This window comes from Parasteatoda tepidariorum, chromosome 4 (assembly GCF_982258835.1).
Source record: "Parasteatoda tepidariorum strain Cologne lab strain chromosome 4, Ptep-v5.0, whole genome shotgun sequence".
Taxonomy (NCBI): Eukaryota; Metazoa; Arthropoda; class Arachnida; order Araneae; family Theridiidae; genus Parasteatoda; species Parasteatoda tepidariorum.
This window is the reverse complement of record NC_141758.1, coordinates 105,817,172-105,833,294: the sequence shown is the minus strand read 5'-3', so window position 1 is coordinate 105,833,294 and position 16,123 is coordinate 105,817,172. Positions and strand designations below refer to the sequence as shown.

Below are 16,123 nucleotides of genomic sequence, written 5' to 3'. Positions count from 1 at the left end.
TAAATTAAATATTGTCACATTAATCAAGTAAGCATTTCTTGGAGAAAAAAAAAAAGAGTTACAATCCTTTTTTCAACTTACTTTTTATATTTACTCAGTACTTTCGTCCGTCTTTGGGAGAATGTTATCATCTCGAACATTTTCTCAGCTTTTACCGGCATCCAAACACTTTTTGAGTTTTTCGATCTTGTTTACCTTGTCAGGTTCTGGCAATTCTTTTTATTTTTTCCTCACTTTGATATTAATTTACCACACCTATTTGGCCTCTTTTTTCTCACTCCATTTTTGGCGAAATTTCTAATTATATGCATTAAGAGAGGTCATTATGGAATAAATGATGTAAAATAAAAAAATAACTGACATTTTGTCGCGTTTTCTCTCAAACTGACGTATAAAATTTGTAAGAAAAAAATATATTAATTATGATAATATCAGCCTGCCATTTTATTGTGAAATTCTGTGATAATTTATTTAAGTAACATCGAATTCAAAGTTTTTTTTCTCCATAATTTCCATTTTCTTCATATGAAAACTACTTTAAGAGAATTTAAGATAAATTTGTGGTGACGACCTTTATGGACCGAGGACTGACCTTTATGGAGAGAACTGTGCTCAAAATTGAAACTGAAGTCTTATAAGTTCGGATAAAAAAGACAAACAAATTATAAATAACAGCCAATAATTCTAACAAATGTCTCATTAAAGGCCTTTATTATAGTATAAATATTTCTCTTTAAGTGTTAGCTCATCAGTGGTTTCTCTGATATTTGATTCTAATGACTGAACTTTAATAGAACCTTTCTGTGGAAAAATCGCGCAACAAAATGGAGTGGCAAAAGTTAGCAATAAGCCACATATAGTAATCTGCAAGGGAGTATTTATTCTAGGATATTTCCGAAGGATGCCTTTTTGATCAAGAAAATTCATGATTATAGGTGGAATTAGCATTGTAGGCACAGCCATTCCAACTCTTGATATCACAACCTGAGAAATTGCAAACTTTGCTGCAGTTTGTGAATTTCCAATTCGAATTCCATTTTCATCAACAACGGGAATTCCTTCTTGTAATTCTTTAATACGCATCATAGGAACATTAATACAGTTGGCAGCAGCTACTGCACAAAATGGAACGAACCGTCTAATTAGTGGAGGAGAACTTTTTACAAGATTGTTTAGACTCAGTGCAGTGGCAAGTGCGCCAAAAGTTGCCAAAATGTATGATGTTCCTAATTGATTCACAGTTAACGGAGAATCATCACTGCGATTTGTGTAGTTAACAACTGCGTTGAAAGATTGGTTAAACCACTGCCAGAACACAACTTGAGGTGTTGTTTTGTAGAAAGTGAGCATGCAACCAGTGATGAACATGTTCATTGGAACTTGTGCCGACATTCGACCAATTAAAATCATCTTTTCGCAGGTTTCGGGATGGAATGCTGAATCATACAAATGCTTGGCTCGCCATATTTCCTCCTCTGAAAGGTCAAGATATTCGCCATTTCTTTGTCTCAGCACTATTTCCTTTGCTTTTTCTAGTGATGAGCTAGTACGCAGCAAATTCATAGGATTGGTGGTGGTAAAGTAATATTTTAATCTACCTAAATATGTGCTTTGATCCCATCGAGGCTTATCAATGTTAATAAGAGTCATATTTACAAATGAATAAATAATAGAACAGGGCAATTTTTTTTATTGATTTCGTAAGACCATTCTTGTTGCCATTTACTCATACAAACTTTGTATTTACATTTCTAAGGCAGATTAATAATCGAATCCACAATTCTTTTCATAAATATTTTCATAAATATTTCGTTCATTCTTTTCATAGCTCAGAAATTAAACTTTTGAATTTAATTTGAAACTGAAAAAATAAAACTTAAAACAGTCGGCTCTGACTTGGTTTGTTGGCATATTCCTACATAAATACAACATTTAAAAATTTAATTTTTTTTTTTTTTTTAGAAATAAGTGATTTGATTTGCCCTTCCATTAGAGTTAGGAATAAAACAAGCATTCCTATTGGATGATTGGTTAAGTTTGATAAGTAATAGTTCGTAAATTTAAGATCTTTTAAAATGATGCAAAACTATAGATAATTTCGTACATGCATAGAGAGATATGTATTGCATTCTAGTGTACATAACATTGATACCATATTTCCCCTATTTTGAGAGTCTGTATTCTAAATAAATTGAAAAAAATCAGAATTGAATCTTTGTTTTATCCGAACGAACTTGAACAATAAACATCTTACTAAGTAAACAGGATGTACTTTATTGACCACTTTTATTACTTACTAGGAGGCTTCGCCCCCTGCTCGCTGGCGCTCGCCAACCCCCGGAACTGCTTTCGCAGTTCATTTCGGATTGCTTCGCAATCCGATGCTCGCTCATTGGATACGTTCTTAACGTCTAGCTTTTGTATACTTTTCTGAACACTGAAGTTCAGAAAACTTTTCACTGTAGAAAATTCTAAACCATTGCATTTCAATATTAATTTGAAAATGCAAACAGTTAACATATTTTTCTTAATCACACTATTCTAAATTTCAGTTGTTGAGAAAAGTAACTGTTGTAAATTTTGTTTTAAAGTCTTTCCCACCAGTAGGCCAAAACCATGTGTTGTAAAACAATATGAAATAGTACTGAACCCCAGATGTAACGCATCGGCTTCGATGAAGATAATTTTGTGAGAATTTGTTTGATAATTCGGTGAGAATTCACCCGATTAAACATATGATGCTCACTACGTGCTCTTGCGCGCCGAAGCCTGTCAATTAAAACGTATTAGCGTTTTATATAATATAGATTAGCCATATGATGCTCACTACGTGCTCTTGCGCGCCGAAGCCTATCAAGTAAAAATGAAAACTGTTGCCAACGCGAGAAAAGAAATATCATCGGTTTTATTGATACATACGTATTAGCGTTTTATATAATATAGATTTTTAGAATTCTTGGAAAAAATGAAGTAAAATAACTATGCTTATTAAGAGTCCCAAAAACGCTATATAATCTATAGAATCACTATCGAAGAAGAAGAGAAAAACAGTAAAATCAGTTTGAATGCCTGGCTAAAATTGGAGGTGTTTCTGATAACCACCCTTCAACCCTTATCTATATTATACTTATTTTACTATATTTTCGGCAAGAATTCTAAATATATACGTTATATATACAATGCTATCTAATGATTAAAATATACAAATTTTATGATTAAAATATAAAATTTTTTAATCGTCTTCCTCAATACTATTCGTCATGTATCAACAACGATTTTTTATTTGCGTAGAAATAAATTTATAACATTTACCTTGTACATTTGTTTTACATCTTTCGACAAAGTTTTTAAAAAGTAACCCTTTTCTTACGGTTGATGCAATATGGTGTACAATGTTGCACCAGCTGTAAGCAAAAAGTCAAGGAATTACAATACACCCTGTTTATCATAGTGGTGTTTCTTTTCAAAGCACTGTTAGTTCATAGACTATCTATCCTTATAACAATGGGCATAGAACCCTTTATTATTCACAGGAAACAATGATAAATGTAGAATAATGCATGATAACAATGTAACACATAGAAAAATCAATTTTGTTTACCGTACGTACATAAAACGAGTAAACTGTTAACCGAATATTTAACTAGCTATATAGATTTAAATCACAATAACGCTTTAGCATAGCGAATGGGCCATACTATCTCAAATCGGGTCCCAAGTTTCTCCGAATATTTTTTAAGAGATCATTATGCCAACTCGTAAGTCGCGTCACTGATTCGTAACTACGTATGGCATCATTGAAGGCATCTACGTCGTCTTTTTTAACAGCTTCGGCCATTTTAATTAACCAAACACATTCACGACTTTCATCAAATGCGGGACTTGTCTCCCTCATTTCGGCTATCTTCCCCAAAAGGCCATCGCCATCTTGCGGATTGGCAACCAAATAGCAGAGTCCAGCTTTGGCAAAATGTTCGCAAGCTGTGTACTTCAGAAGTTTGTTGTTGAGTGCTTCGGTACCAAGCTGAACGAATATTTCTTCCGCTCTCTGGTACTGGCCAAGGCTGGCGCCGTGGTTGGCTACATTTGTGAGACATTTTGTGACAGATGATGTCAGCTCCTACAAAGAAATTACCAAAGAATTATGAGCAGAAAATATCATGTGAATATTATAATAAGTTTCAAAGTTCCAGCATTCGTTCAGGCATAGAATATGGATAGATTGATATAACGAAGTACTTACAAAAGATATAAAAATTTAAAGACAAAATATTTTTTAAAAAAAGTATTAGGTTAGAAAAATGTAAGTTTTCTATTAACTGAGTATCCTAAAATTGACCAACGCTTTGAAAAATCCTTTAAAGAAAAAGCATAAAGGGATTAAAATGTAGAGTTGAAAAACATAAAGAAAAATTATTAAGTGATAAAAATGTAATGTAGAGAATGTAGCTTTCGATGTCGACTGTAGCAGGCGCTGTCGACTGGAAAAACTACAAAAAAAATGTGCGGAATTTAAACTTATGTTAAAATTAAACTCTATAAAGCAAGAACTATCAGCCAATAAATATGTGGAATTTAAACCTATGTTAAAAGTAAACTTTTTATAGCAAGAACTTTCAGCCAATAAATATGCGGAATTTAAACCTATGTTAAAAGTAAACTCTCTACAGCAAGAACTATCAGCTATCCATGACATTTGGTCATTTATAGTAGACTTTACAAATACGATGTATGACCACTGTTGATAAACGAGGTTGAATTTGTTTTCCTTAATTTTCCTAGAGATGTACATATAAATAGGGTTAATTTTCAAGTAGCATGCGTAATTTTGTAAAAGTGGAAATGTACGCGATTCTTTCTGGTGAACTTGGGCCAACATCACCTAGAGGAAAGAAAGCTTTCGCATGGGTTACCATTAATGAGATATCCGATATTTTAGTAGTCCGAAAGTTGAGACATCTTTCTTTTTTTCCCCACTGCGTAGTTTATCTTCATTTCCTTCTGATTACTAAAGCGATCTAAGTGAAGGCTTTCTGTTCAATGAGGTGAGGCTATGGTCTTGTTAATAAAAGCAATAAGTTTAAGAACCAAATCTCGATAGCAAAAAAGAAATGTTTGAGGTTAGGAGTAAAATATACAGAAATTTTTAAATTATAGGCACGGTATGGGAGGAAACACTCACTCAAGAGCTAGAGTTCTTACTTGCAATAAGAAATGTTTTTGAACATCGTAAACAATTCAGAGATTTAAGAGTTGCAATATTGTACTTCATGGGCAAGGGGATTGTTCCCATGATTTTTCAGATAATCTTGCACGTGGTTAAAATTGTGATTGTTCTAAAACTTCTTAGTGCATGTCGAACACAGGAATAGTTGAGAGAGTGTTTCAACTATGACGTGATTGTAAAATCTTACAACTTTACCTCCATCTATAATAATAACCTGTAAATTTTGTGTCGCTTTTGCCCTCGTTTTTTTTTTTTTTTTTTTTTTTTTAAATAATGGTCTGTACAAACTTAGTCCTGTTTGTGGTGTCCCTCGTATTGCAGAAAACAAAGAGAGTTTCTACTTCTTCCAAAATCACCACGACTACCAAAAATATAATTTTTGAGGCCCATGCTTCTTTTGAAAAATATCAGTACTGGTAGGTACTCAGCTTAATATTACAAGTTATTTTTGTACGATTAAATAGGATCAGAACTTTCTGTAATAGAAAATACTGATCTAATAGTTTGATTAGGGTTTTAAAAACAGTTTTTGAGAAAGCTACTTTAAGATCAAAAATAGTAGATAAACCTAGGTTTAAGCAGATACAACGGGAATGAATAATCCTTGTTCGGTAAGACCAAAAGACACGTTATTTTAAGGTACCTTGATAAAGAAATATATTTTTAGGTAGCACATAAATATTCATTGATGGTATATATAAGATGCGTTTTGTACTATATTAGATTCGAATACACAGATATACTTCTTTCTATGAGTAAGGGCTATAACTTGATATTTCCTACAATGATGTTTTTTACGGTTAAGAGTTATTGTTCGTATTTCTTACACTGATATCTTTTTTTATTTAATAGCCATTGCTGGTATTTACCACACTCTTTTTTTTGTTAAAAGTTTACTTTTTAATATTACACACACTGTTTTTTATGGTTAAAGGCCCTTACCTGGATAATTTTGTATATTGTAATCCTTAGGTTCCTGTTTTAATCGACTAGGTTTGGTTAGATCCAGTTTTAACCGGTTAAAGATAGAATTATTGGATATTCTTTGGACTATTGTCAAATAACATTGGTAATTAATTGGTCAAAACAAGGTTTTTCTTTCATTTTTACTTTATACTTAGACTAAAGATATTGCTCATACTTATCACGCACTCGATGAAATTTGGATGATTATATAAAATACCGCTTCACTACTAATAGAATCGACATTGTATTTTTTTAACATAGAAGAAGTACTCATTATAAAATGAGAAGCATGAAGATAATAAGAATTTACTTACTTCAGCTTGGAACATATCGGCTGCTTTCTGATATTCATCGACTGCTTTCTTCAGGTTCCCCTGCTCTTCATGAAGTTCTGCCAATGTCAAGTGCTGTTTGGCAGCTGTCTTTCCTCTTCCCACACTATCGTACAGTTCACTAGCTTTTGTCAGACATTCCTCACACTCGTTTGGGCTTGTCTGAAATCAGAAGAGTAAACTACTGTTTAAAATGGACACATTGCACTAAGTAATCACCCATTATGGAGTGTATACTAAGTAATCACTCCAAATTTCAAAATTAGTTACAAAGCTCGTCAGCAGTTGATTCTAATGATTAAAAAAATCTAGTAAAAATGTATTATTAGATTTAGTAATCACCATTATAGAGTGCACAACGTAATCACTTTAAATTTAAAAATTAGTTACAAAGTTCGTCAGCAGATGATTCTAATGATTGAGAATATCTAGTAAAAATATCTTCTGCCACATGTCAGATCAATCTGTACTTTGTTGCAAGTTAAGAAAAATCCATTTTCCCTATGGAGAGAGCCATAATTACTAATCCGTATTTACTATTCCGTAATCCGTATAATTACTAATCCGTATTAAAAATTACTAATCCGTATTTGATTTGTTAAGGACATGTTAACATAAGACGCGCTATTTTTAGCGGTACAATCAAATCGAATGCTCTTACAAAGTCATTATGGTTGTTTCTTTTTTTCCAAGAACGAATGTTCTCCTTCTACATCGAAATATATCGCCAAGTCTAAGATTCCAGTAAGACACTACGAAACTATAACCTTTTTCTTTTGTTTTTTTCTTTTCTTTTTTAAATAATAATAACTCTATGATATATATCGTAAAAGATAGTTCGAATAAAATTTCTGACTGACGAGTTTTTGAAAGCTTTTATATTGTTTTGAAAGCATATTTGTATAATTTGAAAACGAAATAAAACTTAACTAGATGCATTCGCGGATGCTTACTTAAATTCTATATCGCAATGGTCTTTTCTTAATTTGCAACGGAGTATAGAAGTAATATTTTCCCATGAGTCCTTTAATTTTATTTCCGTTTGGATTCGGACTATTCCGCTAGTGGTTGTTACTTTGAATGAATAATTTTTTTTTTAGTTTTTCTTGGTTAGACATATAGCAGAGCATATTTTTTCCTTGCTAGAAACGCCACCTGTTGACAAACTTTGTAAGCACTTTCAAAACTTTGAGTGAATAAATTGAGATGCAGCTTAAGCAAAATGCAGCTAACCGTTCATTTCTCAATTATGGATAATTTCTGCATAATTTATTTTTTTAAATTATCGGCTACTTTTGAGTCTGACGAACACGCGAAATTTGAGCTACACATATTTACGATTTTTACAATTGTCAGCAAAAAATCTTGGTAAGTTCCAACATCCACAAGCTTCGCACTAATAATTAATAAAAAATGGTACCTTTTTGTAACATTTGGCAGCTTCGATGTAATGCCTCCCCGCTTCCGTTTGGCGTTCATTTTTCTGTTGAATGGATGCAGCTTCAGCAAAAGCGTTGCCAGCTTTGTGCCATTCCTTGGCCATCTTGAAAGCATTAGCGGCTTTCACGTATAAATCACATGCTTCCTCTTCCTTAGCTGTAGTTCGTCCTCCACCACAGCATGCACCTCCACTACTGTTGAGTTTGGCTTCGGCTTCCGCCATCAAATTTTCAGCTTTGGTCATCTGCTGCTCATGCATTGCCATTTTCTTTCTATAATCTACAGTAAACAGGTGAGGGAAATAAATTGACGTGATTAGTATAATGTAGTTACAAGCAACACTTTGCACCAAAGACCATATTTTCTTTATATCAAATTTTTCCTCAATGTTATTTCTAAATAGGTATTTCACTTTCTTCTAAAAAATGTTTTACATCATAAAAGGAAAGTTAACAGAAACCTTATATTGTCTACACGAAAATCGTAGTGATTATTTTTAAAAATGCGTTCCTGAACAAATAAAAAAGGCCACTTATAATTATAACCGTTCATCAGTATTTTTTCCAAATAGGTAAAAAGTTTCCAGAAATGTGGTAACAAGCAACACTTTTCACCAAAGACGATACTTTTTTTTATATCAAATTGTTCCTCAAAGTTATTTCTAGATAGGTATTTCACATTTTTAAAAAAATGTTTTACATCATAAAAGGAAAGTGTACAGAAACCTTATATTGTCTACACGAAAATCGTAGTGATTATTTTTAAAAATGCTTTTCTGAACAATTAAAAAATGCTGCTTATAGTTATAACCGTTCATCAGTATTTTTTCCAAATAGGTTTGAAGTTTCCAGAAATGCACAAAGCGTAAGGGTAAATGTTTAGGTTTGAATATTTATGCTTACCTCAGTTCTAATCGAAGAAAGAGGTTCAACAGGTTCTTTTACGTAACAAACTGCTCTTTGTCTGTGTTTGAAAAAGGGAAAACCTCTTCGCACGCTGCTAAAACAGTTTCTGTATATATTTATAGTTTTGCTTTAAGTTTGAAAAACATTTATCTACATCACAAAAGGAAAATTTGACTAATTTTCCATTCCACGTAAAAAAAACACAATACACTGAAAATTTGTATTGCTTTTATGGAAACTATGGTGTTTTTGAATAAAAATCCTTTTCTTGGATTTAAAAATGTGGCTTATCATTATATACCTTTATTATTTTAAGTAAAGAGCTTAGGGCAATATACCTGAACAAGTTTCTGGAATTTCCACTAAACACTGCTATACACAGAAATGTATTATTATTGTCTACATGAAAATCATGATATTTTTTAAATTTTTTTTTATCCATATACTGTCCTGAATAATTTGGAAATGAGGTTTATACTGTCTCAATTCCTTCAATTATATAATTGACAAAACGCTTTCACATAACAAAAACCAATCCGACTCAAACATTATGGTAGGTAGGTGCTTTTTTTATGTCACACTAGAGCTGCGCATCGGGCTATTGGTGACGGTCTGAGAAACATCCCTGAGGATGATCCAAAAACATGCCATCGCAAGCTTGATCCTCTGCTGAGGGGATGGCACCCCCGCTTCGGTAGTCCGACGACCTGCGCGCAAAGACAAGAACTTTACAGTAGAACAGTTCAACGAGGACTGATACCGCGCACCCTCAATCCCTACGCAGACTGATCAAAGTGGTCACCCACCAGCTTACTGACCACAGCCAGTGATGCTTAACTTCGGTGTTCTGCTGGAAACGGAGTCTTTACGATCAGTCTACTGCGTGACCAAAGCATTAGGGTTTACGTTTTAACATTGTCTTTTAAATAGTCAAAATGGAGTATTCTTTGCTTGATGGTGCTAGTGCTCAAGTATATTTCATTAAAGTGACAGTTTCACATATGTTTCCCTATAGGTTTTACCTTGATTATGGTTCAATGCTATATTCGATACATTCAATTCATACATTACATTCAATCAATATACAGTCCGTAGCTAAATTATTACGACGCACTATGAGATTCTATGTAAAATCTTAGTTATCTGGTGATACTGTAAAGTGTTATTGTTTTTATGCGACTGAAACTGGTTTACACTTGTTTACGTACGCGTATTAATTGATTACGTTACATTGTAATGCAATACGTTAAAAATTAACACAAATAGGAAGTATATAAAAAAACTCATGAATAAAAACCCATTACATGTATGTTTAAGTATAAAAGTATTGCATATAAACTCCCTCAAAGCACGTAATTATTTAAACACTACAGTCCATTCAATAATTTGGTCTAATTATTACAATATACTAATGTTATACCTGATATAATGAATGTTCACTATTTATATAATATATCATCCAATCGTCGAATTTATATTATATACCGTCTAATTTAACCAATCAATACACGAACGTAAACAAGTGCAAACCAGTTTCAGTCACGTAAAAACAATTAAGCTGTATAGTATCACCGAATGCTGTATAGTATCACATGTATGAGCTGTATAGTATCACATTAAGTTGGCCGAAGACTGTACATTTAATCGAATAGAAACGAATGAGTAAATTTGGTAACCCTTGAATATTTATAAAAGAAAATATTCTCTTACTCTAGTTGGTTTCTTACTCAAACAAATTAATCTGAATTTATATTTTATTTGTTTATTCTATGAAGTTCATCTTAAAGACGAGTTATCACTTTAATACAATGGATCACAATTTTAACAACTCGAATTCTTTTATTTCTCGATTATTGATAACTGATAAACCACGCTATTATTAGCTTTCTTAGCAAATGTTCGACAGTTATCTCTTTAACTAACCTTTATCCTCTTTATCTCATACTTTGCTTATCAAGATTTGATTTTATAAAAAGACAAGAACAGTTACTGTTTACTATTCTTTTCATCTTTCGAATAAAACTGTCAACATGAATTGTAAAATTAAACTACTTTTCCCAGTTTTTGTTTTGTGTTCATATTTATCAACAGCATTCGTGTCAGCTGTTTCGAATACTCAACCGGAACAAATCCATTTATCGTATGGAAAATCTCCGAATGAAATGATTGTTACGTGGGTTACTTTTAACCCTACCAACACATCTACTGTAGAGTATGGAACAGTTCCAAATTCTCTAAATAAGGTCAAATTCGGGACTGCTACTAAATTTGTTGATGGTGGATCAAGCGCTAGGGTACTGTACATCCATAGAGTACTACTTGAGGATTTAGTGCCTGGAACTGACTATGTGTACCACTGTGGCAGTATAGATGGGTGGAGTGCTGTTTATTGGTTCACAGCAATGAAAGAAGGTTCTGATTGGAGTCCGAGGCTCGTAGTATATGGAGATTTGGGCAACTACAACGCTCAATCGCTGCCTCGCATACAAGAAGATGTACAGAAAGGGATGTACGAAGCAGTGTTGCACGTGGGAGACATGGCGTACGATTTGCACACAGATGATGCTCTTATAGGTGATGAATTTATGAGACAAATAGAAACGATCGCTGCTTATCTACCCTATCAAGTGTGTGCTGGCAATCACGAACAGGCTTATAACTTTTCTAATTACGTGAATCGCTTCAGCATGATGAATCAAATGGGTGAGATAAACAATCATTATTATAGTTTCAATCTTGGACCAGCCCACATAATCGCTTTTTCAACTGAGTTTTATTTCTGGTTGAATTATGGTTGGGTTCAGATCGCCCATCAGTACAACTGGCTCGAAAACGATCTTAAAAAAGCCAATTCACCAGAAAATCGATCTCAAAGACCATGGATCATCACTGTGGGTCACAGACCTATGTATTGCAGCACGAAGGAGCCCCCATCAACAACAGATGATTGCAAGAAACGGGAAGGTGTTATTCGCAAGGGATTGCCTATCTCCCATTCATATGGTTTGGAAGATCTATTTTATAAATATGGTGTGGATTTGGAATTCTGGGCCCATGAGCACCATTACGAAAGGACGTGGCCATTGTATGACTTCAAAGTGTATAATGGAAGTTACGATTCCCCATATACCAATCCCAAAGCGCCAATCCATATTACGACTGGTTCTGCTGGTTGTCAAGAAGATTTGGATCCGTTTATGGATGAACCAGCGGAATGGAGTGCCGCAAGGTTTCCCGATTATGGCTATACTAGATTGCAAATAATCAACAATACCCATTTATATTTGGAACAAATTTCTGACGACCAAAATGGAGCTGTTCTCGATACAATGTTACTTATAAAGGATAAACACGGAGCAGAAGCATGGCTATAGTTCATTTTTTTTTCATGCTGCGTAAATAATCTACTCTTAAAAGTGTTCATTAAACATTCGTTAATTTGAAATCATGGTGGTTTTTAAGATTCATAAATGATTGACACTTTTAAATCGAAATTTTTTACAGGAAAAACATTTGAAATTATTGTCTATTATAATTTCACTTCTAACTTAAGGATTTTTAACTATTTTGACTTATTCATTTGCTTTAAATTTCCTGAGAATAGGAATTATCGGAAGTCGTAATCTTCAGCAGAAGGCATTGGCCCACATTGGGCTGTCTGGTCAACTATGATGAGGTGTGTAAAGTTTAACATGTTGAATGAAATCAAGGTAGTATATATTTTCAAGAAGCTGATTCACAAAATTAATTATTTGAGACATTTGTTGGCCTAAAATTAAACTCGAGATCCGATATTACTGCTAACGATATTTAGTCTTTCATCTTTCCTTTTGTTTATTATAAAAGAAATGCACAAGATTTGTAGAGTATTCGTTAATAATGTATAGTATTTGTTTTAATGTTTTGTCCGAAAACCGATCATCTCCAAGGTGAAATTATTTTTTTAAATTATAATACTAAGTGATGTTATGACACAATTGCAATAGAATATTTTGTAACGGACCATATTTTAGTATTAAAAAGTTCCATCTAACAAGTTGTACTTAACTATTCAGTGTTTTTTTTTTTACTCTCCTGTAAAATTAGTTTTTTTATATGACCGGTTTTCAAATTTCAAACTCATTGATTCAATTGAAGATAAAGTTGATTTTTTTTAAAAATTTTCTTTTTAGTTTCTCAGTATTTTCGCCTAACAACTGAGTCGGAACAATATGTCGAATACTCTATAACTCTAGAATCGTTTTGAGAGGGCCTTGACATTTGGACATAGACTACAAAGAGCGACTTTAGATCCCCTAAGAATAGCTTAAATATTCAATAAGTCTGTTCGAGCCGTGATGGCTTAGGGGTTAGCACAATTCACGTGATTGCTTAGCACAACCCACTCCAATCTTTATAACTTTTCTATAATTTCATGACTAATATAAATTAAATAAAACTTGACTGAGCCGTGATGTGTCAGAGGATAGAGCGTTAACCTTCCAACGAGGTGAACCGGGTTCGAATTCAGGGGACGGCTGGTTGATATGAATCCCGCACCCGGTTTGCACCGACCTCAATGCTGACGTATAATATCCTCAGTGGTAGACAGATCATGGATGAGAGTCCCCCTGCCGTCAGGCTAACCGTGGGAAGTTTTCGTTGTCTTCCCTATGTAACGCAAATGGGGGGTAGTTCCATCAAAAAGTTCTCCACGAAGGCAAATTTCTCCCAATACTAGATCCAGGAGTTCCCTTGTCTTCTGGATTGGGTTCAAAATTACAAGGCTTCGGAGTCTAATATCAGTAGTTGTAAACCCAAAATTAGGTCGGTTGTTCAACGACGGTTGTAATAAAGTAGTCTGTCCGGGTGAGTTGTCTGAAAAATGATTTTTTTTTTCGTATTAGCCATTGCTATAAATAAACCTGCAGACGATTCTGTTTAAGATTTTATTGAGCGTTCTGTAATGTTTGTTTATTTAAAAGATCAGTGATCAACGTGGATGGCATATCCATGTGGATTGGTGCTACGTCTCTGAATTAGTAGTCCAAAATTTATGTGGAGCCCTGTGTTTATGTTGTTTAAAGTTGGGATTTAAAAACTTGTTTATCTGATGAACTAAATAATTAAAAATAAATGATAATTGCATTTAAATAAAAGTTATTAAAAAGAGAAATTAATAGAGAAAATGTATTAATTCATTTAGAGGAAACCAAAAAAATAAAAAGCTATAAACTGATGCTTAATTTTGATAATTTATGCAACCGGTATAATGGAAATTGGAACTTTTTAGTACTGGAGAAATCTGCGTAATTGTGGTAAATTTTGATTATTAACATTATAATTAATGCATATTCTTCTTATCATTATTAATACATAATCTTTTTATTATTATTACATAACATTATTAACAGATTTTGATTTAGAAATTAACAAGTTGGCCTCGTGTAACTGTATCATGCCAAATGATATCGATAAAAGTTAGTATTAATTTTGATGGGACTTTAAAAAAGTATCACTTTAATAACGCAAAGTCACCGGAAGGGCAATAAATAAAATGGAAATATTAACTAGTCGGTATATGTCTTTCAGTTTTGAGAACGATTTCGTAGGGTTGATCAGAGCTGTGAATTGTCTGTAGTTTAAATGTCCGACCACGAATTTTTCTGAGAGATCAACTCCGAATTGCATTTAATTAAACTTTTCCATCGAATCCCAGAAAAGAATTATTTTTCTTATGATTTTTATTAAAACTATATTAATATGTTAACTGATAAATTAATTCTAGTACAATTCTATCTTTAATCTTTATCTAATTTGTTTATAATTGATAAGCATATTTATGTAAGCTATTCTCAAGTTATATGCGATACAAATACATCTGATCTCGTATGGTGTGTTATTATCACTACTAAGTTTACCAAGATGCGAAAATTCTCGAAAGAAAGTAAACGAATACTTAGCGAATCCTAAGAGGAAAATGTATTAAATAGAATAATTTCAACAAAAATAAATAAATAAATGAAAAAATATATATATATATATAAAAAAATAAGAATTTTTCAAAAATTTTACGCCCCACCCCCCAAAAAAAATTCAAGAAAATACTGGAGTGTATCACTTATAAGAATCGAGTTGATTTAATTTCAGTAAATTTTCCAGAAATTATAAATAAAGTTTAGCTTAAAATGCACTAAAAGAAATTCTCATAAACATTTTGAAGAAAACATAAGAAAAATCGGTGGTTTTCGAACGATAAATTTTTTGTTAAATTTTAATTTTGTCAAAACCAGGCGTATATTGTTCTTTCAAATTCTTTGAATCAAACGAAAAAGTGAAATTTTTAAATATTTTTTTCAGCATTTGCTCTGATGTTTACGTTAAAAATTACTCTATTAAGTACTGATTAAATCGTTCAAATTAATAAAAATAAAAATTTTACGAACCTTTATCAATGAACTATAGTTTAAAATACAGATCAAAACACAACATTAGTGTTTATTCATTTTCAAAACAACGAGGAAAGACATGGGCGAAACGCATTGCAGACTATGTTTAATATCGATCGCCCACCACGCTGTTGCCATTCCGAAAAACTAACTTAACACGAAGAAAATCTCAAACTAACTTCTGGATTGAAACAGAAAGGAGATTATTCTACTGTAGTTTGTTCTAAAATTAAATAAAGTGGGTATTAGTACAGATTACTTTTAAGTTCAGTTACTAAGTTACTAGAGGACTTACGTTTACATGCAATTGGACATGTGATCTTCACAAGATAAGCCTATAAGATCGTCTTCACAAGATATTTCTGTAAAAAAAACTTTGCTATTTGTGAATTAATTTCAAATAGCATGTTTATGAAATTGAATTTATAGTGTTCATATGAAATTAATGTTTGTTGTATAGAATTTGATGCACGTTTTAATGAAAAAGATCAATTTGATGATGCAATTTTAGTGCATGAAAAGCAACATTTAAAACTTTCATCGATGTATACATTAACCATTTCCCAGTTAGAAAAATTTGATAAAGATTTCTATACGATAGTTTTTCTCACTGGTGCTGAACATTTAGAAGTACAGATTTACGTAATGGAATACCTGCCAAGTGACGTAGTGTGTTTATCTTGATAACGATTCGCGCGTTCGAATCGCGTATCTAAATACGCGCTTTTTAGCTTGCTTTATTTCTACCTAATTATCTTAAATCCAAGTTATTTTTCCTTCGAAGTTATGTATTGCTAACCATTGTATTTTCACTTTGTTTTGAAA

At 32.6% G+C, this 16,123-nt stretch overlaps 2 protein-coding genes and 1 pseudogene across 3 annotated transcripts; 1 reads left to right on the top strand and 2 right to left on the bottom strand.

The window, feature by feature from the left end:
• Positions 1-690: 690 nt before the first annotated feature.
• Positions 691-2,410, bottom strand: LOC107442718 (sideroflexin-1 pseudogene; annotated as a pseudogene). The gene has a single exon (XR_015433250.1). The product of XR_015433250.1 is annotated as a sideroflexin-1 pseudogene (transcript).
• A 1,083-nt stretch (positions 2,411-3,493) lies between these two features.
• Positions 3,494-15,447, bottom strand: LOC107442727 (alpha-soluble NSF attachment protein). The gene is made up of 4 exons (XM_043050023.3): positions 15,296-15,447; positions 7,946-8,244; positions 6,508-6,687; positions 3,494-4,120 (listed from the first exon to the last, which is right to left on the bottom strand). The coding sequence occupies exons 2-4, from the start codon at positions 8,228-8,230 to the stop codon at positions 3,698-3,700; spliced, it is 888 nt and encodes a 295-aa protein (XP_042905957.1). The 5' UTR covers positions 8,231-8,244; positions 15,296-15,447; the 3' UTR covers positions 3,494-3,697.
• On the top strand, positions 10,833-12,910 carry LOC107442708 (acid phosphatase type 7). Its single transcript, XM_016056345.4, has one exon. The coding sequence runs from the start codon at positions 10,901-10,903 to the stop codon at positions 12,242-12,244; it is 1,344 nt and encodes a 447-aa protein (XP_015911831.3). The 5' UTR covers positions 10,833-10,900; the 3' UTR covers positions 12,245-12,910.
• Positions 15,448-16,123: the final 676 nt, after the last annotated feature.